This window comes from Schistocerca americana, chromosome 3 (genome assembly GCF_021461395.2).
Source record: "Schistocerca americana isolate TAMUIC-IGC-003095 chromosome 3, iqSchAmer2.1, whole genome shotgun sequence".
NCBI lineage: Eukaryota > Metazoa > Arthropoda > Insecta > Orthoptera > Acrididae > Schistocerca > Schistocerca americana.
Genome location: NC_060121.1, coordinates 767,084,672 through 767,101,283, shown reverse-complemented (window position 1 = coordinate 767,101,283; position 16,612 = coordinate 767,084,672). Strand labels below are relative to the sequence as shown.

The window sequence follows — 16,612 nt, the reverse complement described above, 5'->3', positions numbered from 1 at the left end:
GTGTGAGATGTAAAAAATTGAACTTGATAGCGAAGTATCATTTTAGAAGTTCAAGCTCGACCTTTTTTATACGACATTCAAAATGCGGATTATAAAAACAGACAAAAAAGAAGAGACGGTTGGCCAGCTGTAACATCTAATGTTGTTGGTGAAGGTTGGGACAACGTGGACAAAGAAACAAAAGAAGCCTTAGGTAAGTGTAGTAAAAACATTTAATTTGGGTAGTATAAAAGATCAAAAATACAATAAAATATTTAAATTTTATGAAAGACATCTGGTGAATTACATTTGTTAAATTAAGTAAATACAACAAGTCACAATATATGAACTTTATTGTAGAATATTAAAGGTGTCTTGTTTTGCTAGCAGTCATTTTCACTCAGCAATGTTTGCGTATCGGTTTTCGCAGGGTACAGAACCTGCGGTAGAACAGAAATATTCAGCAAACTGATCTCTTGTGTGTGTGCCTTTCGCAGTCCCTCTTGTCCACTGGGCCGGAATGCTGTCCAAAGGACACGATAACGTGACCTCAAAGTTGTACCCATCGTTTTCCCTCACAAAGTCGTGCCGTACACAAGTGGCTTTAACAATGATGTCAACCAAATCGATATCGACGTCAATCGGACGGTGGAATATACCCCATTTATTAGCTAAAATACCTAATGCACATTCCACGTACCACCCAACACTCGATTAACGGTAGTTAAATATTCTTTTAATGTTGGCCATGATCTTACTGGGGTATGGTCTCAGAAGATTTTCACACAGAGAAAAGGCTTCATCTGCCAGAAACACATATGCCAGTAATCAACCAGATGTATCGTTTGGTACGGGGGCTGGTGATGGTAATGGTAAATTGTTGGAATAGAGTTTCTTGCCAAAATTAGTACTTTTCAGGATGTTTGAATCTCCCTCATGTCCAATGCCCCCAACATCTATATATCTGAAGCAGTAACTTGCGTCAGCTACTGCCATTATAACTATTAAAAAATACTTCTTGTAGTTAAAGTATTCACTACTCGATCCCCATGGATTGATCACTCTAATATGCTTACCATCAATACATCTCACGCAATGTGGAAAATTGGATTTTTTTTTCAACTGTAAACTAATATTCAACCAATCTTCAGCAGTTAATTTTTTCATATATTGGCCTTGCATTGTTTCCCAGATACCTGAGCATGTCTCTCGAATAATCTTTGAAACTGTTGAACGTCCAAGTAAAAACTGGAAGTGTAGAGATCTGATTGAATTGCCAGTTGCGAGATATCTACAATGAAACATTGATAATGGGTTAAAAGTAGAACCTATATTTATATTAAGTGTTTGTAGGGAAGGATGTGCAAAAAAGTGGAAGAGCATTAAGGACTGCCACTACAAAAATGTGAAAATGCACGATGGCAGAAGTGGAGAGTCATCAACACCAAGGAAACATTACATTTATCACAAACAGTTGTCATTTCCCCCATCTTTATGTGTAGGAAGAGAGTGCGTATTCCGTATTTATAATGTTCGTGCATTTTTAAGTTCCAGACTCAGCCATTCATGGCCACAAATTATAAAATTTTACTGTGGACAATTACAGTTTTCTCTTTTTACCACAGGACATCTGGGAATATGGATGTCGATCTAGCAGAAAGTTCGCAAGACGCTGACAACAACACTGCACAACAAGAAGCAAACTCGACACCTGAAATACAACATACTACATCCAAAGCCTCTCCCCCTGCTCGCACAGCGCAAAGAGAGAAAGGAAGTCCATTTCTGAAGAAACGAAAACAGGACGTGTTTGAAAAAAAGTTGTTGGGCGTTTTGGAAACGAGTTTGCAACAATCACATGCAAAAGAACCTAGAACTAACGATACAAATGAAATGTTCTTACTTTCGCAAATGCCCCTTATTAAGAACTTTAGCCCAGCTGACAAGATGGATTTTCAGTTGAAATATTTACAATTGGTTCAGTCCTACACACATGCACAGCCGTCTAGAATTACAGCTGAAAGTGACCAACAATCATCTCAATCCACAAGCAGCACACCTACAATGATCTTCGAGGAAAAATCGGAAGATTCAATCCTGCCCTTTTATGCATTGTAAACAAATACTACAATAAGTAATAAAACTTCACTTACCTCAGAGTAACTAATAGTTATTCAGCCCTTATGCATTCACGTAGTCGAGTGTTTCTTCTAGTAATAGCATTCGGCACATTGGACAGTAGAGTTTCGCATGACTTAATAGACATCCTGTAGTACTCAAAAGACTTTTCAGGGTTTCCTTTAAGTTTGTTGTGTAGCAGATTGAATGTTCCCCTCTCTGATCTGTCCTCGATTATTGGATGAATTTAAAAACGTCTTTTTTGTCTACGTCGTCTCCGTCGAATCAGTAACAATGCAGTACATATTATTGTTGCAGATGGTTTACTTAATACATTCATTTCTCAACGCTGCGATGTCACCCAGGCAAGTCTGAAACGCTACTGGCAACATTCACGTCTTTGGTCGCAAGGACGCGTTGTGCTGAAAGAAACTACACTCCTGGAAATTGAAATAAGAACACCGTGAATTCATTGTCCCAGGAAGGGGAAACTTTATTGACACATTCCTGGGGTCAGATACATCACATGATCACACTGACAGAACCACAGGCACATAGACACAGGCAACAGAGCATGCACAATGTCGGCACTAGTACAGTGTATATCCACCTTTCGCAGCAATGCAGGCTGCTATTCTCCCATGGAGACGATCGTAGAAATGCTGGATGTAGTCCTGTGGAACGGCTTGCCATGCCATTTCCACCTGGCGCCTCAGTTGGACCAGCGTTCGTGCTGGACGTGCAGACCGCGTGAGACGACGCTTCATCCAGTCCCAAACATGCTCAATGGGGGACAGATCCGGAGATCTTGCTGGCCAGGGTAGTTGACTTACACCTTCTAGAGCACGTTGGGTGGCACGGGATACATGCGGACGTGCATTGTCCTGTTGGAACAGCAAGTTCCCTTGCCGGTCTAGGAATGGTAGAACGATGGGTTCGATGACGGTTTGGATGTACCGTGCACTATTCAGTGTCCCCTCGACGATCACCAGTGGTGTACGGCCAGTGTAGGAGATCGCTCCCCACACCATGATGCCGGGTGTTGGCCCTGTGTGCCTCGGTCGTATGCAGTCCTGATTGTGGCGCTCACCTGCACGGCGCCAAACACGCATACGACCATCATTGGCACCAAGGCAGAAGCGACTCTCATCGCTGAAGACGACACGTCTCCATTCGTCCCTCCATTCACGCCTGTCGCGACACCACTGGAGGCGGGCTGCACGATGTTGGGGCGTGAGCGGAAGACGGCCTAACGGTGTGCGGGACCGTAGCCCAGCTTCATGGAGACGGTTGCGAATGGTGCTCGCCGATACCCCAGGAGCAACAGTGTCCCTAATTTGCTGGGAAGTGGCGGTGCGGTCCCCTACGGCACTGCGTAGGATCCTACGGTCTTGGCGTGCATCCGTGCGTCGCTGTGGTCCAGTCCCAGGTCGACGGGCACGTGCACCTTCCGCCGACCACTGGCGACAACATCGATGTACTGTGGAGACCTCACGCCCCACGTGTTGAGCAATTCGGCGGTACGTCCACCCGGCCTCCCGCATGGCCACTATACGCCCTCGCTCAAAGCCCGTCAGCTGCACATACGGTTCACGTCCACGCTGTCGCGGCATGCTACCAGTGTTAAAGACTGCGATGGAGCTCCGTATGCCACGGCAAACTGGCTGACACTGACGGCGGCGGTGCACAAATGCTGCGCAGCTAGCGCCATTCGACGGCCAACACCGCGGTTCCTGGTGTGTCCGCTGTGCCGTGCGTGTGATCATTGCTTGTACAGCCCTCTCGCAGTGTCCGGAGCAAGTATGGTGGGTCTGACACACCGGTGTCAATGTGTTCTTTTTTCCATTTCCAGGAGTGTATAGACACGGTTGAATGTGGCCACCACCTGGCGACTTCTGAAGCTGCTTCTTTAGACGCTGAGCCTCCAGCTTCAAAAAAACGCAAGTGTGGCCGCAGCCTAAGAGCGCTAGAGATGCTCATGAAACTCCAGCGTTCATCGCTACAAAAGAGGCGTTGTGTATCACGGACGGGTTTCTGTCGAAATTCTGAGACTGAATGTTCAACTAACAGTCACGCAACACATTACCACCTACCACATACGTCTCGTGAAATAACCACGATGAAAAAATTAGAGTAATTAGAGGTCATACGGAAAATTATCGACAGTCGATCTTACCTCACACCATTGTCCAATGGAACAGTGAAGCCAAGAAATGATATACATCTACATCTCCATCAATAATGCACAAGACACCTGGCGATGTGTGATGGAGAGTACTTCTGGTACCACAAACTGATCCCTTGGTCCCTGTTCCATTCGCGAATGGCGCATGGGAAGAATAACTGTCGGTAAACCACTTTATTAGCTCTAATTTCTAGAATTTTCTCCTTGTGGTCGTTCCGCGAGACGAATGTGGGAGAAAGTAATATGTGGTCCTAATCTTCCTCAAACCTACTCTCTCAGGATTTGAATAGTAAACCTATCTATGATGCAACCCCTACTTCCAATGGCTGACCCTGTAGTTGTTGAGCATCTCCGTAGCACTCTCGCGACCACTAAAATCCCTACTTCGTAAGGTTCCCGGGGTCATGAGGAATATTCAAGAAGATAACAAATGCCCTTCAGGAAGACGAGGCTCGAGGTCACCGTTCCGAGGCGCCTCTCCTGCTAATGGCGCGGGCAAAAGCGGGAAGGGAATGTAGGAACAAATAGTACTGTCATGCGTAGGCACCACGCCTAGATGGTCAATACCGCAGTTAGATCGGGTCCGCATTGATACTTTGTGCCAGGAAGGGCTCTCAACAAGGGAAGTGTCCAAGCGTCTCGGATTGAACCAAAGCCATGTTGTTCGGACATGGAGAAGACACAGAAAGACAGGAACTGTCGATGACATGCCTCGCTCAGGCAGCCCAAGGGTTACTACTACAGTAGATTATCGCTACCTACGGATTATGGCTCGGAGGAACCCTGACAGCAACGCAACGTCACCATGTTGAATAGTGCTTTTCGTACAGCCGCAGGACGTCCTGTTATGACTCAAACTGTGCGCTATAGGCTGCATTATGCGCAACTCCACACCCGACATCCATGGCAAGGTTCGTTTTTGCAACCACGACACCATGCAGCGCTGTACAGATGGGCCCAACAACATGCCGAATGGACCACACAGAATTAGCATCATGTTCTCTTCACCGATGAGTGTCGCATATGCCTTCAACCAGACAATCGTCGGAGACGTGTTTGGAGGCAACCCGGTCAGGCTGCACACCTTAGACACAGTCCAGCGAGTGCATCAAGGTGGAGGTTCCCTGCTGTTTTGGGGTGGCATTATGCGGGGCCGACGTACGCCGCTGGTGGTCAGGAAAGGCGCCGTAACGACAGTACGGTAGGTGAATGCCATCCCCCGACCGATAGTGCAACAATATCGGCAGCCTGCTGGCGTGGCATTCGTCTTCATGGACGACAATCCTCAACCCCATCGTGCACATCTTGTGAATGACTTCCTTCAGGATAACGACATCAATCGACAAGAATGGCTAGCTTGTTCTCCAGACATGAACCCTATCGAACATGCCTGGGATACATTGAAAAGGACTTTATGGACGTCGTGATCCACCAATCATTCTGAGGCACCTACGGCGAATCGCCGTTGAGGAGTGGGACACTGGACCACCAGTGCCTTGATGAACATGTGGATAGTGTGCCACGAGGAATACAGGCATGCATCAATGCAAGAGGACGTGCACTGGGTATTAGAGGTACCGGTGTGTACAGAAATCTGGACCTGCACCTCTGAAGGTCTCGTAACGTGTGGTTTTCATGAGCAAAAAAAAGGGCGGAAATGATATTTATCTCTGAAGGTTCAAATGGTTCAAATGGCTCTGAGTACCATGGGAGGTCATCAGTCCCCTAGAACTTAGAACGACTTAAACCTTCCTAACATAAGGACACCACACACATCCATGCCCGAGGCAGGATTCGAACCTGCGACCGTAGCAGTCGCGCGGTTCCCGACTGAATAGCCTAGAACCGCTTGGCCACCGCGGCCGGCCCTCTGAAGGTGTCGCAACGTGTGGTTTTCATGAGCAATAAAGAGGGCGGAAATGATATTTAACCGGCCGCGGTCGCAGTTTCGAATCCTGTCTCGGACATGGATGTGTGTGATGTCCTTAGGTTAGTTAGGTTTAAGTAGTTCTAAGTTCTAGGGGACTGATGACCACAACAGTTAAGTTCCATAGTGCTCAGAGCCGTTTCTAGGGGACTCATGATCTCAGATGTTAAGTCCCATAGTGCACAGAGTTATTTGAACCGTTTGAAATGATGATTATGTTGATCTCTACTCCAATTTTCCGTACATGTTCCGGAACTCTCGGAACCGAGGTGATGTAAAACTTTTTTTTATGTATGTAGTAGTAACCATAGTAGAATATAATATGCTAATACAGGAGAGACAGATCTTCCACTAGAAATAGCCAAATAGAGAGGCCTCTTATTATATAAATCTTTCCTTTCATCTGTCAATTTCTTCTTAAGAATATAGTACAATTTGTTTTCCTTTCCGAAATCTAATTATGTACCACATTTTGATCAACTTAGTTACCAAGCTGGTAGATCACCCTGTGTTGTTGTTGTTGTTGTTGTTGTTGTGGTCCTCAGTCCAGAGACTGGTATGATGCAGCTCTCCAAGCTACACTCTACTGTGCAAGCTTCTTCATCTCCCAGTACCTACTGTAACCAACATTCTTCTGAATCTGTTAAGTGTATTTATCTCGTGGTCTCCCTCTACGATTTTTACCCTCCACGCTGCCCTCCGATACTGAATTGGTGATGCCTTGATGCCTCAGAACCTGTCCTAACAACTGAGCCCTTCTTATAGACAAGTTGTGCCACAAATTTCTCTTCTCCCCAATTCTATTCAGTACCTCCTCATTAGTTATGTGATCTACCCATCTAATCTTCAGCATTCTTCTGTAGCACCACATTTCGAAAGATTCTCTAAACTATTTATCATCCACGTTTCACTTCCATACATGGCTACACTCCATACAGATACTTTCAGAAACGACTTCCTGACACTTAAATCTATACTAGATGTTAACAAATTTCTCTTCTTCAGAAACGCTTTCCTTGCCATTGCCAGTCTACATTTTATATCCCCTCTACTTCGACCATAATCAGTTATTTAGCTACCCAAATAGCAAAACTCATTTACTACTTTAAGCGTTTCATTTCCCAATAACTCCCTCAGCATCACCCGATGTAATTCGACTACATTCCATTATCCTCGTTTTGCTTTTGTTGATGTTCATCTTATATCCTTCTTTCAAGACACTGTCCATTCCGTTCAGCTGCTCTTCCAGGTCCTTTGCTGTCTCTGACAGAATTACAATGTCATCGGCGAACCGCAAAGATTTTATTTCTTCTCCATGGAGTTTAATTCCTACTCCGAATTTTTCTTTTGTTTCCTTTACTGGTAGCTCAATATAGAGATTGAATAACATCGGGGATAGGCTACAACCCTGTCTCACTCCCTTCCCAACCACTGCTTCCCTTTCAGGCCCCTCGACTCTTGTAACTGCCATCCGGCTTCTGTACAAATTGTAAATAGCCTTTCGCTCCCTTTATTTTACCCCTACCGCATTCAGAATTTGAAAGAGAGTATTCCAGTCAGCGTTGTCAAAAGCTTTCTCGAAGTCTACAAATGCTAGAAACGTAGGTTTGCCTTTCCTTAATCTATCTTCTAAGATAAATCGTATGGTCAGTATTGCCTGACTGTTCCAACATTTCTACGGAATCCAAACTATCTTCCCCGAAGTCGGCTTCTACCAGATTTTCCATTCGTCTGTAAAGAATTGGTGTTAGTATTTTGCAGCTGTGGCTTATTAAATTGCTGGTTCGGTAATTTTCACATCTGTCAACACCTGCTTTCTTTGGGATTGGAATTATTACATTCTTCTTGAAGTATGAAGGTACTTCGCATGTCTCATGCATCTTGCTCTCCAGATGGTTGAGTTTTGTCGGGACTGGCTCTCCCAATGCTATCAGTAGTTCTAATGGAATGTTGTCTACTCCCAGGGCCTTGTTTGGACTTAGGACTTTCAGTGCTCTGTCAAACCCTTCACGCAGTATCCTATCTCCTATTTCATCTTCATCTACATGCTCTTCGATTTCTATGATATTGTCCTCAAGTACATCGCCCCTGTTTAGACCCTCCATATACTCCTTCCACCTTTGTGCTTTCCCTTCTTTGTTTAGAACTGGGTTTCCATCTGAGCTCTTGATATTCATGCAAGTTGTTCCCTTTTCTCCAAAGGTCTCTTTAATTTTCCTGTAGGCAGTATCTATCTTACCCCTAATGAGATAAGCCTCTATGTCCTTACATTTGTCCTCTAGCCATCCCTGCTTAGCCATTTTGCACTTCCTGTAGATCTCTCTTTTTGAGATGTTCGTATTCCTTTTTGCCTACTTCATTTACTGCATTTTTGTATTTTCTCCTTTCATGAATTAAATTCAATATCTGTTCTGTTACTCAAGGATTTCTATTAGCCCTCGTCTTTCTACCTACTTGATCCTATGATGCCTTCACTATTTCATCTCTCAAAGCTACCCATTATTCATCTACTGTATTTCTTTCCCCCATTCTTGTAAAATCTTTCCCAATGTTCTCCCGAAACTCTCTACAAACTCTGGTTCTGTCAGTCTATCCAGGTCACTTCTCCTCAAAATCCCACCATTTTGCAGTTTCATCAGTTTTAATCTACAGTTCATAACCAATAGATTGTGATCAGAGTCCACATCTGCACCTGGAAATGTCTTACAATTTAAAACCTCGTTCCTAAATCTCTGTCTTACCATTATATAATCTATGTGAAACCTTCCAGTATCTCCAGGCTTCTTTCATGATTCTTGAGCTAAGTACTAGCTATCATTAAGTTATGCTCTGAGCAAAATTCTACCAGGCGGTTTCCTCTTTCATTCCTTATCCCCATTCCATATTCACCTACTACGTTTCCTTCTCTTCTTTTTCCTACTATTGAATTCCAGCCTCCCCTGACTATTCAATTTTCGTCTCCCTTCACTATCTGAATAATTTCTTTTATCTCATCATACATTTCATCAATGTCTTCGTCATCTGCGGAGCTAGTTGGCACATGAACTTGTACTACTGTGGTAGGCGTGGTCTTCGTATCTATCTTGGCCACAGTAATGCTGTTTGTAGTAGCTTACCCGCATTCCTATTTTTTTTTTCATTATTAAACCTACTCCTGTATTACCCCTATTTGATTTTGTATTTATAACCCTGTATTCACCTGACCAGAAGTCTTGTGCCTCCTGCTACTGAACTTCACTATTTCCCACTACAGCGAACATTAACCTATCCATTTCCCTTTTTAAATTTTCTAACCTACCTGCCCGATTAAGGGATCTGACATTCCACGCTCCGACCCGTAGAACGCCAGTTTTCTTTCTCCTGATAACAACGTCCTCCTGAGTCGGAATATCCGAATGAGGGACTATTTTACCTCCGGAATATTTTACCCAAGATGGCGCCTTCATCATTTAACCATACAGTACAGCTGCATGGCCTCGGGAAAAATTACGGCTGTAGTTTCTCCTTGCTTTCAGCCGTCCGTAGTGCCAGCACAGTAAGGCCGTTTTGGTTAGTGCTACAAGGTCAGATCAGTAAATCATCCAGATTGTTGCCCCTGCAACTACTGAAAAGGCTGCTGCCCCTCATCAGGAACCACACGTTTGTCTGGCCTCTCAACAGATACCCCTCCGTTGTGGTTAGACCTGCGGTACAGCTATCTGTATCGCTGAGGCACGCAAGCCTCCCCACCAACGGCATCGTCCGTGGTTCATGGTTCATGTTAAAAAATAAACAATAAATAATATTCAAGAACCGCTCGAACAAGTGTTTTGTAAGCCACTTCTTTCGTTGATGAGTTGCATTTTATTAATATTCGTCCTATGAATCTCAGTCTGGCATCTGCTTTCCTTACTATTTGTTTTATGTCATAATCCACTTAACGTCGCCCCTGACGGTTACTCTTAAAACCAGAGTACCCCCAACCACACACCGTAACGTGATTTGCAGAGTCTAAATGTAACCACAGTGCGTCAGCTTTAAAAGAAATGCGGCGTCATGTTGTAAAATGCAGAGTGTTTAGACCGACATGTAGTGTTAATTTGCTCAGAATAGCATCACTCTGAAGAATACTTTTGCGGATTCTTTTCAGTAAATTATAAACGAATTATTTTATCCAGAAGCATTCGTTGTCCACAGAGGTGACGTATTTTGTATGCGTGTTTCAGGTGCGGCAGTGATGGGGCGGCTGGTGGTGGTGGTGGCTGTGTTGGTGGTGTGCGGCGGAGGGTTGGCTGCAGCCTCTGGCGGGTGCGAGACGTCGCAGGCCCTGCTGACGCTGCCGGGCCGCGCCTATGTCGCAGGTGAGGAGTGGCGTGGCTGTCTTATGTAAAGTCCGCCTTCGCCGCGCCACACTTGCATAACGGCCGCAGCGTGCGTCACCTCATCTGCTCCGGCACTTTCTCCCAGGACCCCGCTGGCCGCTGAATGCCTTGCGGTTTGTCCGGGGGTGTCGCTATCCGTGGGCAGGAAGCTATGGCTTACAACACAGGTCGCTGCGGAGGTGGCAGGAACGATAAAGGTTGCTTTTCGACAACTGACAGCTAACTTGAATGTTTTCTGGGTGTGGTACAGCGTCATACCTTAAATAACTATCATTGATATACCGTAGGACGCGGTACAGTACCCAGTAAACTTTCATGTTAACAGATTCTGGCGTCGAATCTTACGCAATTAAATTTTTGTTGCGACATGAAGTTGCGCAGCAGGCCTGCAACCATGACGTAAACTCGAGGGACCTTATGCCACTGATGCATAGCTCGCTAGGTTAACTGATAACTTGCTGTTGAAAAATTACTAGTTAGTGACGTGTTTTGGATACAGCCCTTCGTCAGAAAATCTGCCGACGAAAAGAATAGAGCCATAAACACAAATATAGCTGAACAGTCTTCATACCAGATTGGAGTCACATGTTCAGTCGTCAGCATCAGTACTCAACTGATAGAAAGACGACACCACAAAATTTAACTACGACAACTTTCCACTAGGTGGTGTGAATGCATAAGAACAGTGGAGCTATATTGTGCCCCTAGAAATAACTGAACAACATGATATTGAAATCAAAAGGTGCATAATAGGAACAAAGACCTGAATATGAGCATAAAACATTATAAAAATAGGAGTATAAACAACAGTGCATAAAGCAAACAAGATTCAACTAACACCGTTACAAAACTTAACTGACAGATACTACCGGCAGGAGGGGACAATGAGTTGGTGCAGTGGCGCTGTTTGCGGGCGCATAAGTAAATGTGTAACTTGATAATGAGGCAAAAATATACAGAATTATGAACAGAGATCTAACGCTGAACCTAAATATACATAATAAAAACAATAATGTAACAAGAGTGCAGAAACCATAAATGGTACAATTAGGACCGGTAAGGAAAGAGATGAAAGGGTATCAGGAAGGGAAAGAGGGGCAGGAACAAAAATTGTTAAAATTACAGACGACTCATGAATCAATATGTATTGTATGTTTCTATGGTTTTTTTGTTTCAGTATCAGACTGTTCTGTTGTTTCTGTATGCATACTTTTTCATTCATTCCACCTGATGCCAAGTTCTCCTGGTTAAACTTTGTCGTGCCGTCTTTCTAATAACTGAGTACTGCTGCTCACTGACAACACATGTGACTCTATATTTTTAATGGAGACTGTTTTTGGTATGTCTTCTTTCTGAAAATTCTTTGTAACAACATTTATAAATTTACTGTTAGTGAATTCTGTCAATTAAGCTTGTGTCATTGATGCTGTACTTTTCTTTGGCAGACGTCCTGATGAAGGGCTATGCCAGAAACAGCAATTTTGAACAGCAAGTAACCCGTTGTTCTACCCACCTACCTAGCTGTGGCATAAGTCTCCTCAAGTTGACGCAATCAAACCTTTTGTTACTTTGACTCAACTAAATAGCGTTCTCGTGATGGTTTCATTGAGGACAAAGCTGAATTTCTTCCGTGTTGTAGTGGTCTACATTCCAAGGACTGGCTAGTTACAGCTCTCCATGGTTGTCTGTCCTCCGCAAATCTTTCCACTTTTGCATCATTACCGTGACCTACATCCATCTGAACTGCTACTCTGTTCCACTCTTGTCGCCTCTCCCTACCCACGGAAGCACATACACACTTTTCTCCATAACCAAGCTGATGATTCCTTTTTTTTTTCAGAATGTGTTCTATCAACATATCCCTTCATTAAGTCACATTGTGCCATAAATGTCTTTTTTCCCATTTCGCTTCAGTATCTCCTCATTAGTTACCTCACATACTGGCCTAATCTTCAGCATTCTTCTGTAGCACCACGTTTCAAAAGCTTCTACTGTCTCCTTGTCTGAATTGTTTACAGTCCACTTTTCACTTCCATACAACGCTAAAATCCAGACAAAGATCTTCAGAATAGAATTCCTGAGATCTGAATCATATTCGAGATCAATAAATTTCTATTTTCCAGAAACACTTTTCTTGCGATTGCCGCCGGCCGGAGTGGCCGTGCGGTTCTGGGCGCTACAGTCTGGAACCGCGAGACCGCTACGGTCGCAGGTTCGAATCCTGCTTAGGGCATGGATGTGAGTGATGTCCTTAGGTTAGTTTGGTTTAAGTAGTCCTAAGTTTTAGGGGACTGATGACCTCAGAAGTTTAGTCCCATAGTGCTCAGAGCCATTTGAACCATTTTGCGATTGCCAGTTTGCTGTTTATTTCCTCTCTACTTTGGTGATCGTCACTTATTTCGATATGCCCAAACAGCATACCTCACCTAGGACTTTTAATGCCTCGTTTCCCTATGTAATTCCTTCAGTAACGCCTGATTCAATTCGAATACATTTCGTTACATGTAGTTCACATTTACTGCAACCTGTTTTCTACACACTATGCATTCCGAACCCCTTTGCTGTCTGTGTCAGAATTACAATGACATCAGTGAGCTCCAATGTTTTAAATTCTTCCGTCCCCTATCGTTCCCCAAGTCTGTAGCAGAGTGGGATGCGCACTACAATGTATGGTCCATCGACGGAATCCTCACCTCTCCTATCCACCTCTCTCGCAACAAAAAAAAAAGAAAAAAAAAGAAATGATATGTGATATTCACGAGCCAATCTCGCATCCTGCCCGCAAAACAGACAAACGAATAAGTTCAGTGTCGGTTTGAAGAAAGGGGGAACAAGTCATGGATACTGAATAGCAGCAGCCCTGCTCAGAATCATTTGTTGCGAACTGATAAAACTGCTTCGGCACTAACGGCAAAAGAAATATGAGATCCCCGTTTCGCCACTGCCTACCAGATCAGTTGCTGCGTACAATCTTCTTTTCCTTCCTTCTTTTCTACGGTATACTGCTCCACTGGCCAAGAAGCGTGCCTCCGTGCGCACTCTAGCGTTTCTCACGTTATCGCACATGCTCTGTTAAACCAAAAACACTATACCCGTTTGCTTAATACCGTGTTGCTCTGCCTTTGTAACGCAATACATCAGCGTTTCTGCGTGGCATGAATTCGACAAGTCGTTGATACCTTTCCGGAGCACCACGTGTCTACGCACAGGTCACGCGCGTCGCCTAAATTACGGGCTGGTGGTTTGTGGGCATGGATCTGACATCTGATAGCGTCCCAGCTGTGTTCCATCAGGTTCAGATCCGGCAAATTTAGTGACTAAAGCATCAACATGACCTCATTGTCATTCTCTTCAAACCAGTGTAGCACGACTTTGGCCTAGTGACACGGTATACCCTGACGTCCGTAGTGTTGTTGTTGATGTGTTGGTAAATGTGTCAACACCTTGTAGATAGAGGAGGCCGAAATGGAAGCTATCTAACGCAGACGGGCGTGAATTCTGGAACAGGATAAGTAGTGAATGGTAGCAAGAAAGGTACGTAGCTGCTATACTTAACTTTTATATCTTCATTGGTTTACAACGTTCTTGTAGAGACATGCTTTATACGGTAAGTATCAAACTATGTAAGGCTTATGGCGCCTTGCTAGGTCGTAGCCATGGACTTAGCTGAAGGCTATTCTAACTGTCTTTCGGCAAATGAGAGAAGGCTTCGTCAGTGTAGTCGCTAGCAAAGTCGTCGTACAACTGGGGCGAGTGCTATTCCGTATCTCGAGACCTGCCTTGTGGTGGCGCTCGGTCTGCGATCACACAGTGGCGACACGCGGGTCCGACATGTACTAAATGGACCGCGGCCGATTTAAGCTGCCACCTAGCAAGTGTGGTGTCGCGGTGACACCACAGTTGTATTGTAAGTCGCCACGTATAACGTTTGTATATGTATACGTGTATGTCGTCGTTGTCGTCTCTTCTTTCCCTCGTCGATGTCAGAGCATGAGAAATGTTTATGTTAGTGTTTACCTATTTGTTGTCGACAACACACAACTACACGGACACAGTATCACCTGATTCCGGAATAGCTAGCTTAATATAGTATAAAGACAGTGGGTTTCGATGCTGCGTTATTTAAGTGTGATATTATTCTTCACTTAACCTTTGAGACTTTAAGAACCAGCTACTCTTAATCAGGCCCAAAACTCGACTTGTAACGAGAGCACTTGCGATCAGTCTGTCACAATATTAATAATACGTAAGGCTCTACACCACTATAAGAAAATATCACTGTTCATGAAATAACAAAATATACGAATAAACTTCTTTATATTTTTCCTTTTTAATTTAATCAAATGCTTTCAAATGTTTATTTCGCGCCCACAGATCATCCACACCCCGATGTAGAGTGTAAACGTGTGCATGAAAAATAGTACACTGTTTCTACTGATAACCACGTATGAGCTTTTGGGTTGCTAGGCTAGTTCGGTCAACAGGATTTATATTGGATTTTGAAAATGATCTTTCTATCCAAACTTACGTCCTTCATAATGGCTCCTAAGATATTCTACCCTCTCGCGATAGTTAAGAATTTGCGTAAATTGTATTTTCGCGAGTTTAAAGCAAACCATATTTTAGTTTAGTTTCGTCAGGCCACGAGTGGCCTACCGGGACCATCCGACCGCCGCGCCATCCTCAGTGGAGGATGCGGATAGGAGGCGCGTGGGGTCAGCACACCGCTCTCCCAGTCGTTATGATGGTATTCTTGACCGAAGCCGCTACTATTCGGTCGAGTAGCTCCTCACTTGGCATCACGAGGCTGAGTGCACCCCGAAAAATGGCAACAGCGCATGGCGGCCTGGATGGTCACCCATTCAAGCGCCGACCACGCCCGACAGCGCTTAACTTCGGTGATCTCACGGGAACCGGTGTATCCACTGCGGCAAGGCCGTTGCCCAAAGCAAACCATCGGCGGCGCGGAAGCAGTCTTGACATCTACAGCCAATTTCAAGATCATAATTCGCCCTACACGATTGTGTGCAATTGAACTTCGTCCAATCAATTATTTTTGGAATCGTAATCACTGATCCCGACACTGACTGCCCATGAACGCACAATTACCACTCTTTTTTTCTCTAAGAGTAAACGAATGACGTCACGTCATCTACATAGTTATTAAAATATTATTCCAAATGATCTCTAATATTTATCGTCATTATATTTTAACGGTAATCAGAAAAAATATGAGTTATTATCGGAAAGTAACACATAACAGATCTAAAATCGCACGTAACTAAATGACAGCTTTGCATAGCGTTGGTACTTAATCACGCAAAACTATATAAAGAAATCCCCCAAATCTCAATTTCTCCATTTCTCCATACCTACGGACAGATACAAATAAGATATTCAAGACCTCATAGATCAATCCCGACCTGTAATGTTATAACGGATAGTTGTCCTGCTGGAAGATGCCATCGCCATTGGGGAATACGTCAAGTATGAAGGGATGCTGATGGTCCGCAATGATGTTCACATAGTTGACAGATGTCCTGGTGTCTTCAACTGCTACCTGGAAGCACAGATGAATATCCCCACTAGTCTACGTCCGTGGCATGGTATGTTCGGAGCAGCAGTATAGGGACACGACCGTCGAACTGGTGTAAGAATCGTGATTCATCAGAGCAGAATACACGTTTCCATTGACCCATGATACAATCTCGAGGATACCGTGTTCACTATAATCGTAGTCGTAATTAACGATGTTGGTGAGTCAACGTGGGAACACGTATGAGTCGTCTGCTAATGTTCAACAAGGTGCTCTGAACGGTGTGATCCATAACACTTGTGGCTGCACCAGCGCTGAATTCTGTCGTCAGATCTGCCGTAGTTCGCCGCCTACGCTGGTTTACAGAGTGGGCAAGCCTCCGATTTCCACGTTTTGTGATGACGGGTGCATGTTCAACACCTTGTCGCCTACTTGTGGTGTCACTGCTCTTTATACACTTTCCATAAATGCCGAAGACAGTATTACGTGAACAGACGACCATCTTC

General features: G+C 44.3%; 1 protein-coding gene and 1 pseudogene across 1 annotated transcript in view; one reads left to right on the top strand and one right to left on the bottom strand.

Annotated features, from left to right (window-relative positions):
• LOC124606383 overlaps nt 1-16,612 on the top strand; it is a 302,259-nt gene that overhangs the window by 49,886 nt on the left and 235,761 nt on the right. Inside the window, exon 2 of the mRNA XM_047138364.1 lies at nt 10,415-10,549. Within this exon, the coding sequence (XP_046994320.1) occupies nt 10,426-10,549 (124 nt within the window). The 5' untranslated portion in view covers nt 10,415-10,425. The remainder of the gene's footprint in view (nt 1-10,414; nt 10,550-16,612) is intronic.
• On the bottom strand, nt 15,397-15,514 carry LOC124607611 (annotated as a pseudogene).